The sequence below is a fragment of the Drosophila ananassae genome, chromosome 3R (genome assembly GCF_017639315.1).
Source record: "Drosophila ananassae strain 14024-0371.13 chromosome 3R, ASM1763931v2, whole genome shotgun sequence".
In the NCBI taxonomy this organism is placed as follows: domain Eukaryota; kingdom Metazoa; phylum Arthropoda; class Insecta; order Diptera; family Drosophilidae; genus Drosophila; species Drosophila ananassae.
The window spans coordinates 13,755,210-13,771,148 of NC_057930.1; the positions used below are offsets into that span (position 1 = coordinate 13,755,210).

General features: G+C 40.9%; 4 protein-coding genes across 11 annotated transcripts; 1 reads left to right on the forward strand and 3 right to left on the reverse strand.

Moving 5' to 3' along the window:
- Window positions 1-166: 166 nt before the first annotated feature.
- Window positions 167-6,814, reverse strand: LOC6498648 (alpha-tocopherol transfer protein-like). 8 transcript variants are annotated; one of them, XM_032455006.2, is made up of 6 exons: window positions 6,676-6,814; window positions 5,911-6,020; window positions 1,914-2,093; window positions 1,214-1,308; window positions 997-1,150; window positions 167-933 (listed from the first exon to the last, which is right to left on the reverse strand). In XM_032455006.2, the coding sequence occupies exons 3-6, from the start codon at window positions 2,080-2,082 to the stop codon at window positions 446-448; spliced, it is 906 nt and encodes a 301-aa protein (XP_032310897.1). In that variant the 5' UTR covers window positions 2,083-2,093; window positions 5,911-6,020; window positions 6,676-6,814; the 3' UTR covers window positions 167-445. The 8 variants fall into 8 exon arrangements, with proteins under 8 accessions (XP_032310897.1, XP_014762215.1, XP_044571928.1 ...); XM_014906729.3 differs by lacking the exons at window positions 5,911-6,020; window positions 6,676-6,814 and adding exons at window positions 2,291-2,427; window positions 3,115-3,249; XM_044715993.1 differs by lacking the exons at window positions 5,911-6,020; window positions 6,676-6,814 and adding exons at window positions 2,291-2,407; window positions 3,131-3,245.
- Window positions 6,815-7,312: 498 nt separating this feature from the next.
- On the reverse strand, window positions 7,313-9,211 carry LOC6498647 (heparin sulfate O-sulfotransferase). The gene is made up of 4 exons (XM_001963199.4): window positions 8,932-9,211; window positions 8,538-8,874; window positions 8,345-8,483; window positions 7,313-8,285 (listed from the first exon to the last, which is right to left on the reverse strand). The coding sequence occupies exons 1-4, from the start codon at window positions 9,056-9,058 to the stop codon at window positions 7,821-7,823; spliced, it is 1,068 nt and encodes a 355-aa protein (XP_001963235.1). The 5' UTR covers window positions 9,059-9,211; the 3' UTR covers window positions 7,313-7,820.
- Window positions 9,212-9,370: 159 nt separating this feature from the next.
- Window positions 9,371-10,677, forward strand: LOC6496872 (protein arginine N-methyltransferase 6). The gene is made up of 2 exons (XM_032455140.2): window positions 9,371-9,532; window positions 9,595-10,677. The coding sequence occupies exons 1-2, from the start codon at window positions 9,491-9,493 to the stop codon at window positions 10,582-10,584; spliced, it is 1,032 nt and encodes a 343-aa protein (XP_032311031.1). The 5' UTR covers window positions 9,371-9,490; the 3' UTR covers window positions 10,585-10,677.
- Window positions 10,606-15,715, reverse strand: LOC6498646 (nuclear pore complex protein Nup154). Its single transcript, XM_001963197.4, has 12 exons — window positions 15,406-15,715; window positions 15,180-15,342; window positions 14,627-15,120; window positions 14,400-14,572; window positions 13,379-14,343; window positions 13,082-13,324; window positions 12,847-13,008; window positions 12,241-12,787; window positions 11,657-12,179; window positions 11,130-11,596; window positions 10,936-11,058; window positions 10,606-10,873 (listed from the first exon to the last, which is right to left on the reverse strand). The coding sequence occupies exons 1-12, from the start codon at window positions 15,502-15,504 to the stop codon at window positions 10,741-10,743; spliced, it is 4,092 nt and encodes a 1,363-aa protein (XP_001963233.1). The 5' UTR covers window positions 15,505-15,715; the 3' UTR covers window positions 10,606-10,740.
- Between the last annotated feature and the right edge of the window lie 224 nt (window positions 15,716-15,939).

Below are 15,939 nucleotides of genomic sequence, written 5' to 3' on the forward strand. Positions count from 1 at the left end.
CACAAATGTCTTAACAATTGTACAAGTTAAACCGTGTTTAACATTTTTTTTATATATATATAATATGTGCTATTGCCAAATTATATGGAAAATAAAAAGAAAGTTAAGTCAAAACTAACGATCGCTTATCTTACAAAATATAAAAGGGAAAATGAAAAATCAGAGGTTTAAATTTTGTGTTTATATATTTCAACAATTTGTATAAAAGTAGAGTATGATATAAATACGCTTACCCCGGATTAACATTAACAAGTAATAAGTATGTGTAACACTTTTGCTGGATCGAAGGATCTATGACTACGGCAAACTCTAGGCGCTATTCTCTAACAGGACAAGCGTATAACAGATCGGGTGCTTAACTATAAAGTGCGCCTAAGTGCGGCACAGATATGTTTGGTAATGGAAATTGGGGATTCCCTATCACTTGATGCCACCGAAAACCCTATCACTTCTTCTTGTAGCCATACGAGTTGATGGCATCGAATTCGGGATCGCACTTGAGGAGCAACTGGTACCACTGGTCGCTGTCGATCCGGTTGGATTCGAGGATACCGCCATATGCGGCCGGCAGGCACTTGGGCGACATGTGCTTGTGCAAGGACTCGCGATCGGTGCCGTGGAAGATGATCCTGCTGCGCAGTTTCTCACGCAGGAAGGGCTTGAATAGGGCAAAGACCACATTGAAGATCTTCGGCTGGTTCACAATGTGGATGGCCTTGATCCGGAGGGGAACAGAGTCCTGCAGCCAGTCCACAATACGCTTGGCAAACGGCGGAGTGAACTGCCAGGTCTGCTGCAGACTGAGGCCATCCATGTCGAAGATCACGACTGCTCCGCAGATCTGAGTTTCCGGCTCCAGCATGGCGGCCTCCAGGAAAATCACAGCTCCCTTGAACACCTCGTCCAGGGTGACCTGCTTGTGCTTCCAGCGCTCTAAGAAAATTAAATTTAATGAATATTATAAAAATAATCTGTTACAAATTGTAATAAACTTACTTCCAAGTTCCAGGACCAAAATACGGCGACCCAATTGATCGCGATTGGGGAAAACGGTAAGGATGTTGTGATTAAAAATGTTCATCTCCCCAGAAGGTTTCAGATTGTTGTACACATCCGAGTGCTTAACCTTGAAGGAGTAGTACCTCTTGATCTGTAAGCAGGATCATAAATCATTAGCATTTTTATATTATAAATATTTTAGAGTAAAACCTACCAAATCGCGAGCACTCTCCGGGTAATACTTGCAGGGACGAAGGAATCGGATTAGCCATTCCTCGTTATCCTTGGGATAATGCAAATCAGTCTCCGCTATAATAGAAATAAAACAAAAAAATACGTCAAACACGGAACTAACAATTTACTTTAAAAGCCCCTGCTATTAAACTAATCATGTTCCACAGATGCAATTATAAAGCGAATGCCATGCAGTTCAATCGTAGATACCATATAATCCTATCAAGGGCAGGCCACATTTAACCTCAACCCGTGATTAGTGACACGGAATTACCACACAAGCCAGATCGAATTATATACGGTTTAAAAATAGATATTCAATAAATACTTTAGATTTAGCAATGTCATTTTTAGAGATTAAGGTTGCCAATTCCTCTTAGAAAACTTTTTTATATGCTAAAAATAAAATCTAAATAAAATCTTTTCTGGTAAAAAAAAAGTTGAGTGGAACAAGTTTTTTAATAAATTTTCTATTGCTTCGATAAATATTGAAAAGCTCTTTACTATGTGTTTAGAATTTAATATTAATTCTTTTGAATTAGGTATTTATCAGACATCTCATGTGACTAATAATAAACCCTTAATATTATATAAAAAAGTGAAACCCATTTTATATAAGATCATTTTTCCAGTCAAAATTATATAGATATTAGAAATTATAAATAAAGATCATAGCTTACCCTCCAAAAGCCTTGCCAGCTCCTTGGTGGCTTCCTTCTGGCGCTCTGGGGTTTCGCGCAGCTCCTTAATGGCCACCTCCTTGGCATGGGCCGAGGGCTCGCCCAGCTCGAACTGGAGGATGAACTCGCCCATCTGGATTTGGGGCAGCTGGTCGATATCCGACAACATCGTTGGCACTCCTGAAAGGGCAGACATTAAAATTCAATTAGCGGATCAGCTTCTGTACTTTGAGCCATAGGCCAGGTAGGTTATTATCATTTTTTTTTGTCCCATGTTTACATGGAACTTTGGCCAACTAAAATGCCTAAGCAAACCGACAACAATTGCCAATTAGTTGGCCATATAATGACGGCTGCTGCACTTAACAATCACTTACTCATTTTGCAATTGTTGTTGCTCCGTTCAGCTAAAATTATTTTTCAATTTGTTTGATCTTTAATTTTTTTTTTCTATATTTGCTCGAAGCGGGTCGCGATCTTAGGTTTCAGTTTGCCTAATGATAAATTGTACACGCTATTTATAGGTAAGAGGGTAGAAAATTTAAATTTATTAATGAGGCAAGTCTGACTCTGAACCGGCTCGAAGGGGCAGTGAGGGGGAAACTGCATTGAATATCTACCTGGCCGATCACCTGGACAACCTTCACCTTGACATTCGCAACTTATAACGGAAGATGAACCAAAAGATTTGCCAAAATCGGAAATCGCTTTTGAAGCTAACGAAGATCAGGGTTAATGCAGTTCTTGCAGTGACTCCCCAACTGACAGATGATAAATAATAGTTCCTTGAACTGAATTATCTAGACTGCGTTGACAAGTTCTACTTGAACTTAATTATAGTCTAGATTCTAGAACGAGTTTTAATTGAGAAAACCCGTCGTTTAGAAAATCTGAAATTAGCAGGGTAAGTTTCCCATCCGAAATTAGAGTTGTAAATTTTCCATCTTGTTGCGCAGTTTTAAAGTTATAAAAAAATACAAAATTATTTAAAATTAGCAACAAAAGGTTGACATTGAAAATGACTACAAAGTCTACGAACTTAGATGGTTAGATCGGCCAGGTGATATGCTAAAAGAGTAGCCGCCTGTTTTTGGCATTCATAAGTGACACACACTCGACATTTATGAATTGTAAATGTTTTTGGCCAGGCAGTTGACTGGGAAAATACAAAATATAATCAAATCGCTTAAATAGTACACACAAAGCACAACACCAACGGAAACTTGTTTTGTGCCGATGATGGCTAACAGTAATCCGCCGGATAGGACTGGGGTAAGCAACCAGGTAAGGTAACGCGACGCGTCGAAAGCCAAGATGAAACTGTTGCGGCCAAAAGCGCGTCGCGGAGATTTTATGCCAGGCCAAGAATCGAAACTGGATTTGCGGCGAGAGCGTCAAAAGATTGCGAGACGAAAACCGATGTGCTTTAGGTTCAGATCTGCCTGATCAGCTAATTCCAGCGATCTTTTAGATCGTTTTCTGGGTTATACTATGAAATTTTAAATCCTGCTTTGAAATTCCTGTCAGTTTTAGTTTTAAATAATTTTGTCTTGATTTTAGGACAAGAAATAAGGGGTACAAGAAAAAAATATAAGAAAAAAAATATACAAGAAAAAAATACAAGAAAAAAATATTTTTCAACTCAAAAATATTCAAAACCAACAATTTGGCATCACTGACAAAATTTGAACTTGAGCATGACATTCACGTGTACGGAGCCCAGAGAGCCAACAAGTGGAGGGCAGAGAGTCATCCATTCCGCTTGAGGGAGAGCGAGCTTAAATCTGGGTGCATCATCATTGGGAAATGATGCCACTCCAAACTTCAAGCCGGTTTCAGTTTCGCTTTCAGCTTAAACATTTTCTCAGCCAACGGCAGCTGTGGGGCGAGTCGCAGTTCACCTAATTTATTCGGGTTTTCTTCGAGTGTAATTGCACAGAGCACTGGGCGTTGAAAATCCCTTGGTCGATAGGCATTTCCTACACTGACCCTGAAACTCTGTGTCGTACACTTGGCTATCCGGTTTCAGTGCTGCCCCGCTCTCCGCCAATTAGTGCTTACACCTGTTCGATAAACTCACACATGGGGTTAAATAAATAGGTTATTAATTGTATTTAATTTGCTGTTAATGTTTTGTCTAATGGATTTTACAATTTAATATAATTTTATAAATATTTTCTTCAACAATAACCTAGCATTAGAAGGATAGTCCTAAACAGAGAAGCCTCTTAAAGATATCTAACATATATACATATATTGATATTATATTTTGAAAAAAAATTTAAACTCAAAATCAATTTAATTGTTGTCCTCTAAAAGGCCGTAAAAACTTCAAAAATTTCGAATTCAGTTGTTAAGACCAGTTAATTAATTCATATTTGGAATATAATTGTTACTATTTTTCTAACCCCATCAGTACGTGGCGAATACTTTGTACAATTAACACTTTTGAAAGACTAGCACCCTGTCAGTTGTGGACTGATGATTTTCGACGCCCGATTTTGGCCAAATCGGTTCAAACGCTCGATCGCACGTGCCCAGACTTCGGCCATTCATGGTTTACGCTTCGCTATACTCTCGTTTTCGTTTTGGCCTTTTTCACGAACGGTCTATTTTTAATTTTTAATGCGATAGCGAACAAAAGCTGATGGCTACATAATCGTTAAAAGTACGAAAGCTATTTGACTTAACTTGGTAAGCTTGAGGGTTTGGGAAATTCTGGAGTTTAAGATCCATTGTAATGTCAACTTTCGCCCTTCGGTTTAAAACTCTACAAAAAAAATCCCACATGAGAAACTTGTTTTTTTGAGAAATCGGACAATGGCAAGGGCAGCCCCAAGGCACCAAGTGCTTTGACCTTACTCTGCAAAAAATATTACATAAAAAAGTACAAGTAATTAGTATGTTCAATTTATTCGAACAATAAAAGGTTGAACCTTGGAAAGAGGAAATTCGCTGCAAAAGGATCAACAAAGGATAAAATTATTGAAAGTCCTTCTTTCTTAAAAAACTATTTCTTTATAAAGAAATTCAATGAATTGTCTCAAAAAAAACATAAATAATAGTTAAAATCAGCATAATATATTAGTTACAGAACGTAAACTAATATTTTTGCCACGACTTTACATAAAAACTTATCGAAACATACGCCCTGTTGCAATATTGCAAGTGTATAAGGTTGCAATATAATCAAAATATTTATATTAAATATAAAATTGCTGAAATGAAACAATTGATTACACAAGCATATGATTATTGTGCAATTTTTTTTAAATTTTTTCTGCCCTAAAAATGGCATACTCAGCTAGTTTTCACTGTATCTTACTTAAGTTGGGGGCTTTGGCCCGAAAGGAGGGGCCCTCTGGCACCGCCGATTTGGGCAGGCAGTGCATGGCAGCTGCAGCGGTCAACATTGTCATGACGTTGCAAATTGAATAAACAATAAAATCGCACAAAAAATACACACTAAACACGCGGTTTCAACAAAAAAAAAAGATTGCGATAAATAATGCAAATGCTAATGCAAATAATTGATTTTTTTGTTAAATTTTTCAAGCCAGGAGTATTGGATCGAACAGGCATTAAATGGGTCAATGCCGACGTGCTGCTGAACTTTACATTATATTTCAGTTCTCAAACTGAAAAAAAACCACGCGCGTAAAAAGGAATTCTCGCAAAATTAATGAGGAAAAGGTATTGCGAAAAAACACTCAATCAGTGATGAGCTTTTTGAAATACAGGAACCACTCTTTAAATAAAACACTGTTGTTGATAAACAGTCTTTTAATTAGATTTCTATCATTTCTAAAATCAAAAAAAAAAACTTTATAAAATGTGGTATTACAAAAACTTGTTTTCAAAAACTCTTTTTTCAAATATCTTGTTGAAAAAACTTTTTGACTTTTTGACTGAGAAAACACTACCAATCATTGAATATTCAATTAATCAGGTAAAAAGAAAATAAAAAACACTTCTTAAAATTGAAATTCAAACTTACTTTATTTTAATTTAATCTCAGCTAATCCAATGTATACCTTGTTGAAGATTTTTATCCTTTCTGGTAGTTCTTCTGGCTCTGATCTAGTGAGCTTGAATCGCGATTATGGACTGGAAATATAAAGCCACTTGTCAATTCATTTTATAGCCGCCCCTTTTTAATGTACGACGGTCAGTACACATATAACAAAGTTATCAAGAAATGTACGTCAACCAGAATAGTCGGGTTTATAAGGCCAAGACGACTTAATAGGTCATTATAAGCGGTCAGAGTCAAGACCTAAAAAAAAAGCATAAAATAGCATGTTGCGAATAAGCTATGGAGATTTTCGGTTTTTGGGTTTTGTTTTGCGAAAGTCAAGTTCAAAAGTCAATGGATGTTTCCATAAAATGTTTTACGTTTTCACAATGAAATCGGGGTAGAATTTCTTTCTGTGTAAGCGACTTAATCTTTTCTATACAGCAATTAACATTATTAAATGTGATATTTAAGTAACTGCACAATTGGTGCTTCATAGCACTTTCAATTCACTTGATACTCGTTTGTTTTTTATCAATTTAATTCAAAAAATAATATTAAAGTAATTATATATTTGAAGTTATTCACTTAATTAAGTTTATTTCAAGCACTCTTGATTTGCAAAATTATATTTTCTGTTAAACTTTGCTTCTCATTATCTGAGTATCTTTTCTGAGTAATAAAGAACTTAGTAAAACTCTATCTTTTTCGGCGCAGTGTATCACGATTAAGCTTCTGCTAAGTTACCTTTTATGTAACTATACGCGACTTGGACGTAATGAGACTTGAACTTTTGAACGCTCCTTAGACAAGTAGTTCAAAGACTAATCGCCTCGGTGGCTGAGTAACAAACGTGTTATAAAGCTTTTGCCTCACGGGTTGTTAATACTTCGGTTATCACACTTTTAACGGCAGCGGGATATGGCAGCTTAGCTTAAGATCTAAGCCGTGTGGCAGGCAGTATAGCTACTTTCGACTTGCGTGTCCGCGATCCACGATCAAGTGATCAACTGACGGGCGATGGGTAATGCAAGCTCATTTGCTTTTAGTTTCAAGCGCGGCCAATTAATTAAGCTGCTTTCCGTTTCACAAATGTATTTCAATTTTATTTTCTTGCACTTGCTTGAGCCCATTCTCCGTATCGGACCGACCGTCTGGCCGTCAGCCAGTCGATCCGTCAGTCAGTCACCTTCGCCCATGGAGCTACGTCAGCTCTTAAAGTCCGCCGGAATTTCGACAGCCAGCCAATTGCAATTAGTTTAGCCAAAGTACAGCTTGCTGAAAGTTTAAAGTAATCCAACGACAGAATAAATCAATTTACAAACACGCAATCCCCACGACAGCTGTTGATACGCACAACGCTTCAAATACAAAATCAATTATAAACTATTTACATGCATTTAATTTAAATGTCAAGATTCACATCGATCGTTACCATATAGTGGGACATTTACATTTAATGAGAATCGATCTATTTTAGATCTACATCTGATAATAATAAACTTACACTTACGGATTCTACAAAAATTTACCTCTTAAATCTTCATTGTATTGTATTGTCGAGTATAAAACATAGATTTGACTAAATCAAGAGATATTGTGCAGACAATTGTTGCTAGATATTGCTTACATTCAACTAGAAAAGCCTTCTCGGATGTTATACAAGGATAATGCTTAGGACTACATACAAAAGATTGATTAATATGCCAACGATATTCACTGCTAAAGTCTTTAAGTTCGCTTATGAATTCGAATTAAGTAGAATTCAAATTCAAATGTGGGGGGTTACGTATTTACAATGCCAATGCACAATCCTGCTCTGCCGTCTCTGATCTCTAAGAAAGTGAAGTCATCTTTATTCGGTTTCGACGACTTCGTTTGTGCCTCGTCAATCATTTGGGCCGAATCTTTTCGTACATAAACTTTTGCAAGTGCTTGTTGTCCGGCTGCATGAGCTTTTTCTTGTTGAACTCAAACTGGGCCAACGCAAACTCGTATAGATCGTTTTCCATCTGCCAGATCTTTGTCTTTTGAATTGCCTTTATCGTCGACTCGCTTGGCGGAAGCTTGGATGACGTCACGCGCAAATGGGATTTGTTCGAATTTTGATAATGCTCGCGAAAGCCGTGAAATATTCTGGGCAGTGATCTTTCGAGTAGATCCACAAACTCGTACATTTGCTCGGTGACTCCGACTAGAAAATATTCGTTGACCAGGTTCCGCTTGGCCTGGTCCAAAGCCCAAGCACTGCCGGGTTCCCAGCACTCGGCGGCATGGCCACAGAAAAAGGGTATTTGCAGCCACATATTCTTTGGATCACAGTCGGGTTGCTTCTGCACCACGCACTCATCGAAGGTCTAGAAATAAAATAGAATATATATTCCTCAGATACCAATTTACATTTATATGCGCTTACTATTTTATTGCCAGCCTTCTTGCGTACTAAATTCGGTCGATAGTTGTCGCCGAAGCGTAGGAAGTAATAGTAGGATACAAGTCTATCCAGAGGCTTACGAACTAGGTTAATATATATGGGCTTGTGAGCGATCTGAAATCTGAAAAAGCATATATTTAATACATAAATTACTCGTCAAACTAGGAAGACATACTTAGAGAAGTCCAGATATGCCATGTGACCGTGGTAAAGAGCTGGCTTCATTTCATGCCACTTGGAGACATTCCTGACGAATTGAATTTGGTTGGGCAGAGACAGGACGTGCATGTTGGCAGTCACGTTGATATGCAGTACGTGGAACTTGTTTGGCTTGCACAGATCGTACGCGATATTGACGAAGCTGGTGGATCCCGTCTTTGGTACGCGATTGTACAACACCACCAGTTGCTCTTCGAAGTCAAAATCATCAGCGGACGGACCGTGGGGATCAGGGACCAGTGATTGAGCCAGGGCGCGGCCCCCAGCAGTCAGCTTGGACAGTGGCTTGAAAGCTAAGACCGGAATTTTGTTAGGATTAACGAGAAATGACTGATATTCAAGATGTATACCGTGTTCCAGGCGAATCTCCGACCAGATCAACCAATATCCAGCGCATGTAAGAACACACAAAGCGATCAAAAGCAGCCAGTGCACGGGTCGCTGCAGAATCCACATCTTGAGCAGTTTCCTGAACATGCCTTTGCCGGGTGCTTACTGGTGGATAATGTTTATTACCATTTCAGGCGACTTCTTCAGCCCTTATTTATATTTTGCATTTTTTGTTGTCAGAATTTTCAGCAAAATACTTGAAGCTGTGCTGGTCAGCGCTGAAAACAGCTGCTCGGCTAGTGTTGTAAAGTGCTGCCATAAAAATGTTATGAGATTTTAAATAATATATAATGGTTTCATAGGTTTAAATAAACTCATTTATAGCCATAATAATATAGAAACAAATATATATAATAATATTGTTAACTCTTTAATCTATAAAATATATTTTTTTTTGCTCTATATAGCCTTTAAAAAGAAAACAGTCTGGCAACATCATTTTTAAACGTGCATAAAAAACACAGCACGTTGTTTTGAATTATTTACCTGTTCTGATAAGGTCCTGTAATCTGGGCAGACATGTCGACCAATACCTATTTCACAGAATATGAGAACTTGGAGGTAAGCTATATGGAATAATCACTGGAGAACTGAGAAATAATGGACTATAATCATTATTTTAGATCCATGAGCTGATGCTGAAAGATCGTCCCCGGCAAGCCGCCTACTTCGAAGCTATCCTGGGCAACAAGGAACTGTTCAAGGACAAGGTCGTGATGGACGTAGGAGCCGGCACTGGCATCCTGTCTGCGTTTTGCGCCAAGGCTGGAGCTCGTCTTGTCTACGCCATAGAGGCTTCCAATGTGGCGACCAAAGTAGCCCTGGATCTCATCCAGGATAATGGCTTAACAAATGTTGTCAAGGTCATTAATTCGCGAGTTGAGGAATTTGTGCTACCAACCACTGCTGAGAAGGTTGACATCATTGTATCCGAATGGATGGGATTCTACCTGTTGCATGAGGGAATGCTGGACTCTGTTCTTTACGCTAGGGACAACTTCCTCAAGGAGGACGGTCTGCTCTTTCCCAGCGAATGCACCATCTTCGTGGCACCCTGCTCCGTGCCGTCGCTCTATGATGATTGGAACAATGTGGACGGCATCAACATGGCCACATTCGCCAGTAAATTAAGAGCACAGAAGTCGTCCAAACCCTCGGTACTGTCTGTGGAGCCGAAGGATCTACTTCACGAGGGCGTTGTTTTCCACTGGATGAACCTGCTGGACGTGACGGTTGACGAACTGAACTGCATTGAATTCAAAGATGTGGTGGCTCTACAGAAGAACGGCAACCATCAAGGGTTCTGCATTTGGTTTGAGGTGCGATTTCCAGGCGACAACTCTGTTGTTCTGAGCACATCGCCAGAAGCTCCGCAGACACATTGGAAACAGGTTGTGCTGGTGCTTCCCGAGGAGATCTGCGAAAATATGGAGGCGAGGGAGCCTGTTGCATTCAAGATCTGTATGAAGCGCAGTGGGGACGATGCACGGAAGTACAACCTGGAGGTTGACCAGCTTGATCCGGAGACAGAGGAACACCCAGTGCCCTGCCCCTGCCATATGACCAAATGCATCTTGACGGAAGCCCACCTTAAAATGATGGACACCTCGTGAGTGCTGGGCATTCGGGGACGATTCAAGTTTATATAGGAAATCATTTTATTTTAACACCTTTAATACAAACACATATATCTCAGTCAAACTTAACATCTAATCCAAGTTTTTTTTCAATTCAATCATAATATGCACTTTAAGACAATGAGAGTCTTTTTAAACCAATAGCCGCTGCAGCCGACTCTGAAGTTCCTTGAGCGAGTGCTGCAGACGATTGGTGTCGGGCTTTTGGTAACAAATATTTAAACAGCCCGCCACAATATCCTGGGCCTTGCCAATAATCCTTCGTCTGTAAACGATCACTTATTAGCTTAAAAGATCTTTAAACATATTAGGATTTATTGAACTTACTTTGAACGGTACCAAATAGCTTGTGCGTTGTCTGCAAGAAGGGAAACTACCCGAATGGCGGATTGAATCAAATGCCATTCATTGCCTTCGTTGGCCCACACTCGCTCATTCATGGAAATCATTCTGAAAGAGGTTTAAATTTATCGATCAAAATGCGACAAACTATCTAAAAAAGAAAAAGCATTAATAAATACCTGGAATAGTATTCTAAAAGAAGCTCAACATCTAGATTCATTGTCACCAGTTTCTCTGGCACTATTCCCTCGGGCAATTTCAGTTGGCAGGCCTTAATTTCTAGTTCCCTGATGAGGAAGGCAAACGGGAAACAAGCTCCCGATTCTCCATATTCACGGACTAACAGCTCCATCTTTGTAAAAAGTCTGACACTCCGTTCATGTGTTGTGCCCGGCTCTTCCACAATGCTGTTTATTATATTACCCCACACTGACTCAATCAGCAGGGGATCATTATGATGGGAGCAGTTTAATATAGATAATTGGCACTCCCATAGGTTGAAGGGTTCCGCAAAATGCTGATATAATTGTGTGATATCGTACAGAGCAAAATTTAATTCCTTAACGGCCGATGCGGCTTCGATATTCTTACTGGCCAGTGCTCTCATATCCGCCAGCACACTCTTTTGGACGCGCGCAATGTCCAGCTGAAAAATAAAAACTTAAATATTAATAAAAAGCTTAGTTGGGAGCAACCAGTGTCTTACTTTATCTTCCAGTTCCTTCAGAAAGATGCCATTAGATATAGAAGAACCAACGTTTCCATTTCGCATGCACATAACAGCCCGCACCAGATACTCGATGCGCTGCTCCAGTGTTATATTTTCGCTTCTCGTCATCGCCAAGTTATCCAAAATCTGGGCTGCCTGGGCATGATGTCCGTTCTTTTCGTAATATTTCCACAGTAAATCAATGAGAATGACATTCTCGCCGTTCCGCGATACGCTTCGTCGCAAAAACTCGCCCAGCGATGGCTCCACAACGTCCAATAATTCACTTAACATTTCATGGGCCAGCAGCCATTCGTAGAGGGTGACGTGTATTAAAGGGTCTTTGATCTGTAGAGTTTGTGTTACAATTTTCTGGATCGTTTGCTTGGTTGAGCTCTTTGCAGAAGGAGCACTTTTGGGTTGAACTTGAGATTGCGTTTCGTCCTGTACAGTTTTTTTGTTGCAGGATGTTTGGTACACATGGTCCAGCATCAATTGCACTTCCTTGTAGTAATTCATTCTGCAAAAAGATTTCACTTTACCTTAATGATTCCAACTATCAAAAAAATTTTTAAACTCACCTTGTGGCGTAGCATGTGTAGCCCTCGCGATCCTCTGTGGGCTCCCCGTTGTTGTAGAAGTGGATACCGACTTCTTCGGGATCGCTCTTGGCCGCACATACGGCTGTAAGTTCGACCACCCCTTCATAGAAGTCCGTCGAAATAAACTGCTGGCAAATACTGTGCAGCGGGAGAGTTGGAGCCGCTTCCTTGCACAAGTGCAGAGTGGTGCGCAAACACTGTTCCTTTTCGGAACGGGACGTGGAGTTCTTAGCGGTCATCAGCAGTTCGGTGGCCTTGGACGTCACAGCGTCCTCATGTCGGTAGAGATTGGGGCATTTGTCGCGCAATTTGTTCGAAATATCGCCCACGCCCGCTTTGTCCTTTAGGTAAAGATTTATTAACGAAATTATCAAAAATGCGCAGACCTCCGACCGGGTGAGAAAGAGGTCCCGGAACGTGCAGCACTTCAACAGCTTTTTCTGTTCAGGGCTAAGCTGCAGGCATATCTGCTGGAACGGGTGGTGGCTCAAAGTGCTCCAAAGTGATACAACCTCGCAAGCGTGTTCTATTAAGACATTTCTAGTTAGAAAATGCAATTTTGAAAGTATATATTTTGAAACTTACTTATGAAGAGGTTAAGGGATGAGAGGGATCGCTTCTCTTCAACCTGAGCCTGCTCACTTAAATTCCTTTGTTCGGTGAGTGGCATGTGACTGTTGTTTATTAAGATGTTACTGTAGCCACTGGTCCGATCCAAGTGGCTATCGAAGGGAGCACGGTTCGAAGCTATAAACAAAAAATAAATAGAGGATAAGTATCATTTGTTAATATGATATTGTTTATGTTTTTTTAAACTTACTGGAGATATCATGAACCGAATGAACTTCCAAGAAACTCCGCAAGGATAGAAGATCACAAAGCAGAGAATCACAATCCTGTACATTAAGTTTGGAGCAGAAGTTATCGTCCACGCAACGCATTTGCCAAATAGGACGCAACATCCGGGCCACATACAAGTACAATCCGTCGTGTTTGGCAGAGAAGATAATCGCCGAGTTTTCGTTATTAACGGATGATTGTTGCGTTTGCTGGTTGATTCCAACTAGAAAATAAATTTGTTTTAAATACTCCATTCTTGATTGTTAATATGACTTACTAGGACTGAGTGGCACATTGTACTGCGAAGCAGGAAAAGAATTGCCACCCGCACCGGCATTCGGCATTGGCGTGGACATATACATGGGTAAACGGTCCCTTGCAGCCGTAACGTTGGGACTTGGGCCTAAGGATTGGTTGGCCACATTGCGGTTATTGGCGTTTTGGAACGCCTTTTGGTGCTGGAAGCACGGCTCCCCGCCGTACAGCATGAACGCTTGGGTGGCCCACAGGTTGATTTCTCCGCCGCGATACCGCTCAGATGTGGCCAGGAGAAGAGCGGTAACACACGCCTCGCGCTGGTTCTTCGAGTGAAAGAACATTTTCACCTCCTCGTGATGAGGGCCGTTGCACGCCAGGAGAATCTGCATCAGGATGTCGGCCATTTTTAGCAGCTCTATGATATGGGTGCCCTGATTAGTCAACAACGCCACTTTCCTCGAGGTTCTGGCACTGTTCAAAGGTGACTTTAGCTTTGGCGCCGAGGGCTCCTTGACTTCAGCCAGACCCCAAACAACTCCGTCTAGGATCTCCAGCGCCGTGGATTCAACCAGGTAGGGGAAATTCACTGACGGTGCCGAGCTAACTGACCACAGCAGGTCCTGCTCTTGCTGTTGCGTGGTGATCATTAGCATCGTTCCCTCCGTGTAGAATGCGGCATGCACTTGCTTTGGTTTGTTGGTGGTGGCGTTGGGCGTGTGGCCGGGCGGCAGGCGTACATGGTACAAATAAAGTCCTTTTGGAGGTTCAGTTTCTGCCAATATGGATTGTTGGTTGGGCTGGCCAAATAGAGAATTATCTGAGGGCGGGCAGGCGGCAGTGCCATTTTGTGCATTTAGCGACTTTGTGGAGAAGTAGAGCCTCACACCGCACTGTGTGACTGCCATGAGGTGCAGCTTGTCTGAGTCATCGGCGCTCAGAGGGCAAATTGCTTTGACACTCTTGAATATGGATGGATCCAAGGTCCTAAAATAGAGAAAAAGTAATGAAAAAAGTCAATGAAATAGGCTCCAATTATTTACGTTATAAGGCCAAGTGCTTGGTTGGTCATATCGTTTTGCGTCATCCTTCCCAGCCTTCGGGCGTGCGTGTAATCCGTCCCGATATCCCAGGCTTCGATTGATCCTTTTTCCGTGAGGAAGTAAAGCAGTTTCCTGCTATTATCAATCTCAATGCGTTCGATGGGATCCGTTTCCTATAAAATACTCAGTCATAACCATTGAACTACTATATTTTATAGATAACTTACCGAAAAAACTTTGAGGAAGTTGGGGACCATGTAGGACACAAGGCCCTGAGAGAGATTAACCTTTTTACACCGCTTGCCGAACCAAGTGGACTCTGCTTGGTAGAACACCTCATATAGACAGCCATCGCGACCGCCCATGAAAATTCGTCCGTCCTCGGACCCCTTGATTACGCTGATGGAAACGTTGTCCGTTCCAATGACGAATATGGGCCTGTTCATCAGTTGCATTTCTTGATAAGCGTTCTCCGCAAAGGTGACGCCTAGGACTATTACCTCAATGGGTGTAGTTAGCAACAAGAGGTACTTCACATCGTCCACAAAAACGCCGGCTCTTGGCTTGACCAGCCCCACACTAACGATTAGATGGCTCAGGCCATCGTAGTAGGCAACATCCCGGGCTTGATTGAAGGTCCAGATGTATATCTCCGAGTCGATGGTTAGCCAGGCGCGACCGATCTCCGGAAAGAGTCCCATCGTACAATGGCACTTTATGTCTGCAAGAATTTGTATGGTTCTTTAGCAAAAATATAATTTTATTTTTCATTTGGCCTACGTTTGAAGTGCTCCAGGATCTCGTTAGGAATACTGGACTTGCTTATCGTTCGCAGTTGTTGTAGGTTATGTGTTTCGTCCGACTTCAGGAATGTAAGGCTTTGGTAGTCGTAATCATTAAGCCCGCTGGTTGTCGCTCTGCCGTGTTGACTGACACCTGTCAGCTGCAGGGAAAATAATATAAATTAGTATTAGGGATCTATTAAATACACCCACGCCATACTTACTTCAAGGAGCCCCGGCTTGTTCCTGTCGACATTGTCGTGGAATTCCAGCATATTTCCCGCCGTCGTCAGAAAGTCGGGCTGAGGCTGCGTTGCGGTCATTGTGCTATTGTTTTTGTGGTGGGGCGTTCTGAAGACTTAATGTGGGCGGAGCGGGCGAAGCACGACAGTAAATAAATATTGTAAACAGGCGAGAAACCGTCAAATTTTGCAATTTAAGACCGGTATGAGAATGTACCCACGCTCCCGCCTAAAGGTGAGACATTGAGGCAAATCTTGCGACCCTTTTCAACACTGATTTCAGGCTTGCCGCCCTGGGTTTCGATAGCGAAAAAAAGGACAGTATCCTTTTAAAGTTTTGTTTTAAAATTGAATGCTAAAATAATCCATTTATCTATTGTATAATTTTAAAAAAACTAATTTAATGTAGTTTTCTCGAGCCGCCTATATTGTTGAAAATATGAACGAAATACCAAAATCATTAATAGTTGAATATAAACTGTACTCTTTCTTTGGTTATAAAATAAAATTTTTCCT

Excerpts from the sequence above, each read along its gene's own strand:
- LOC6498647 (XM_001963199.4), bottom strand. The coding sequence starts at position 9,058 with ATGTTCAGGAAACTGCTCAAGATGTGGATTCTGCAGCGACCCGTGCAC. Across the intron at positions 8,875-8,931 it reads GGAGATTCGCCTGGAACACG|CTTTCAAGCCACTGTCCAAG; the intron begins GTATACATCTTG and ends TTCCGGTCTTAG. Across the intron at positions 8,484-8,537 it reads GCATATCTGGACTTCTCTAA|ATTTCAGATCGCTCACAAGC; the intron begins GTATGTCTTCCT and ends ATGCTTTTTCAG.
- LOC6498648 (XM_014906731.3), bottom strand. The coding sequence starts at position 5,332 with ATGACAATGTTGACCGCTGCAGCTGCCATGCACTGCCTGCCCAAATCG. Across the intron at positions 1,309-1,913 it reads GCTGGCAAGGCTTTTGGAGG|CGGAGACTGATTTGCATTAT; the intron begins GTAAGCTATGAT and ends TTTCTATTATAG. Across the intron at positions 934-996 it reads TTTGGTCCTGGAACTTGGAA|AGCGCTGGAAGCACAAGCAG; the intron begins GTAAGTTTATTA and ends TAATTTTCTTAG.
- LOC6496872 (XM_032455140.2), top strand. The coding sequence starts at position 9,491 with ATGTCGACCAATACCTATTTCACAGAATATGAGAACTTGGAG. Across the intron at positions 9,533-9,594 it reads CAGAATATGAGAACTTGGAG|ATCCATGAGCTGATGCTGAA; the intron begins GTAAGCTATATG and ends TCATTATTTTAG.
- LOC6498646 (XM_001963197.4), bottom strand. The coding sequence starts at position 15,504 with ATGACCGCAACGCAGCCTCAGCCCGACTTTCTGACGACGGCGGGAAAT. Across the intron at positions 14,573-14,626 it reads ACTTCCTCAAAGTTTTTTCG|GAAACGGATCCCATCGAACG; the intron begins GTAAGTTATCTA and ends AGTATTTTATAG. Across the intron at positions 13,009-13,081 it reads TTCGGTTCATGATATCTCCA|CTTCGAACCGTGCTCCCTTC; the intron begins GTAAGTTTAAAA and ends TTTTGTTTATAG.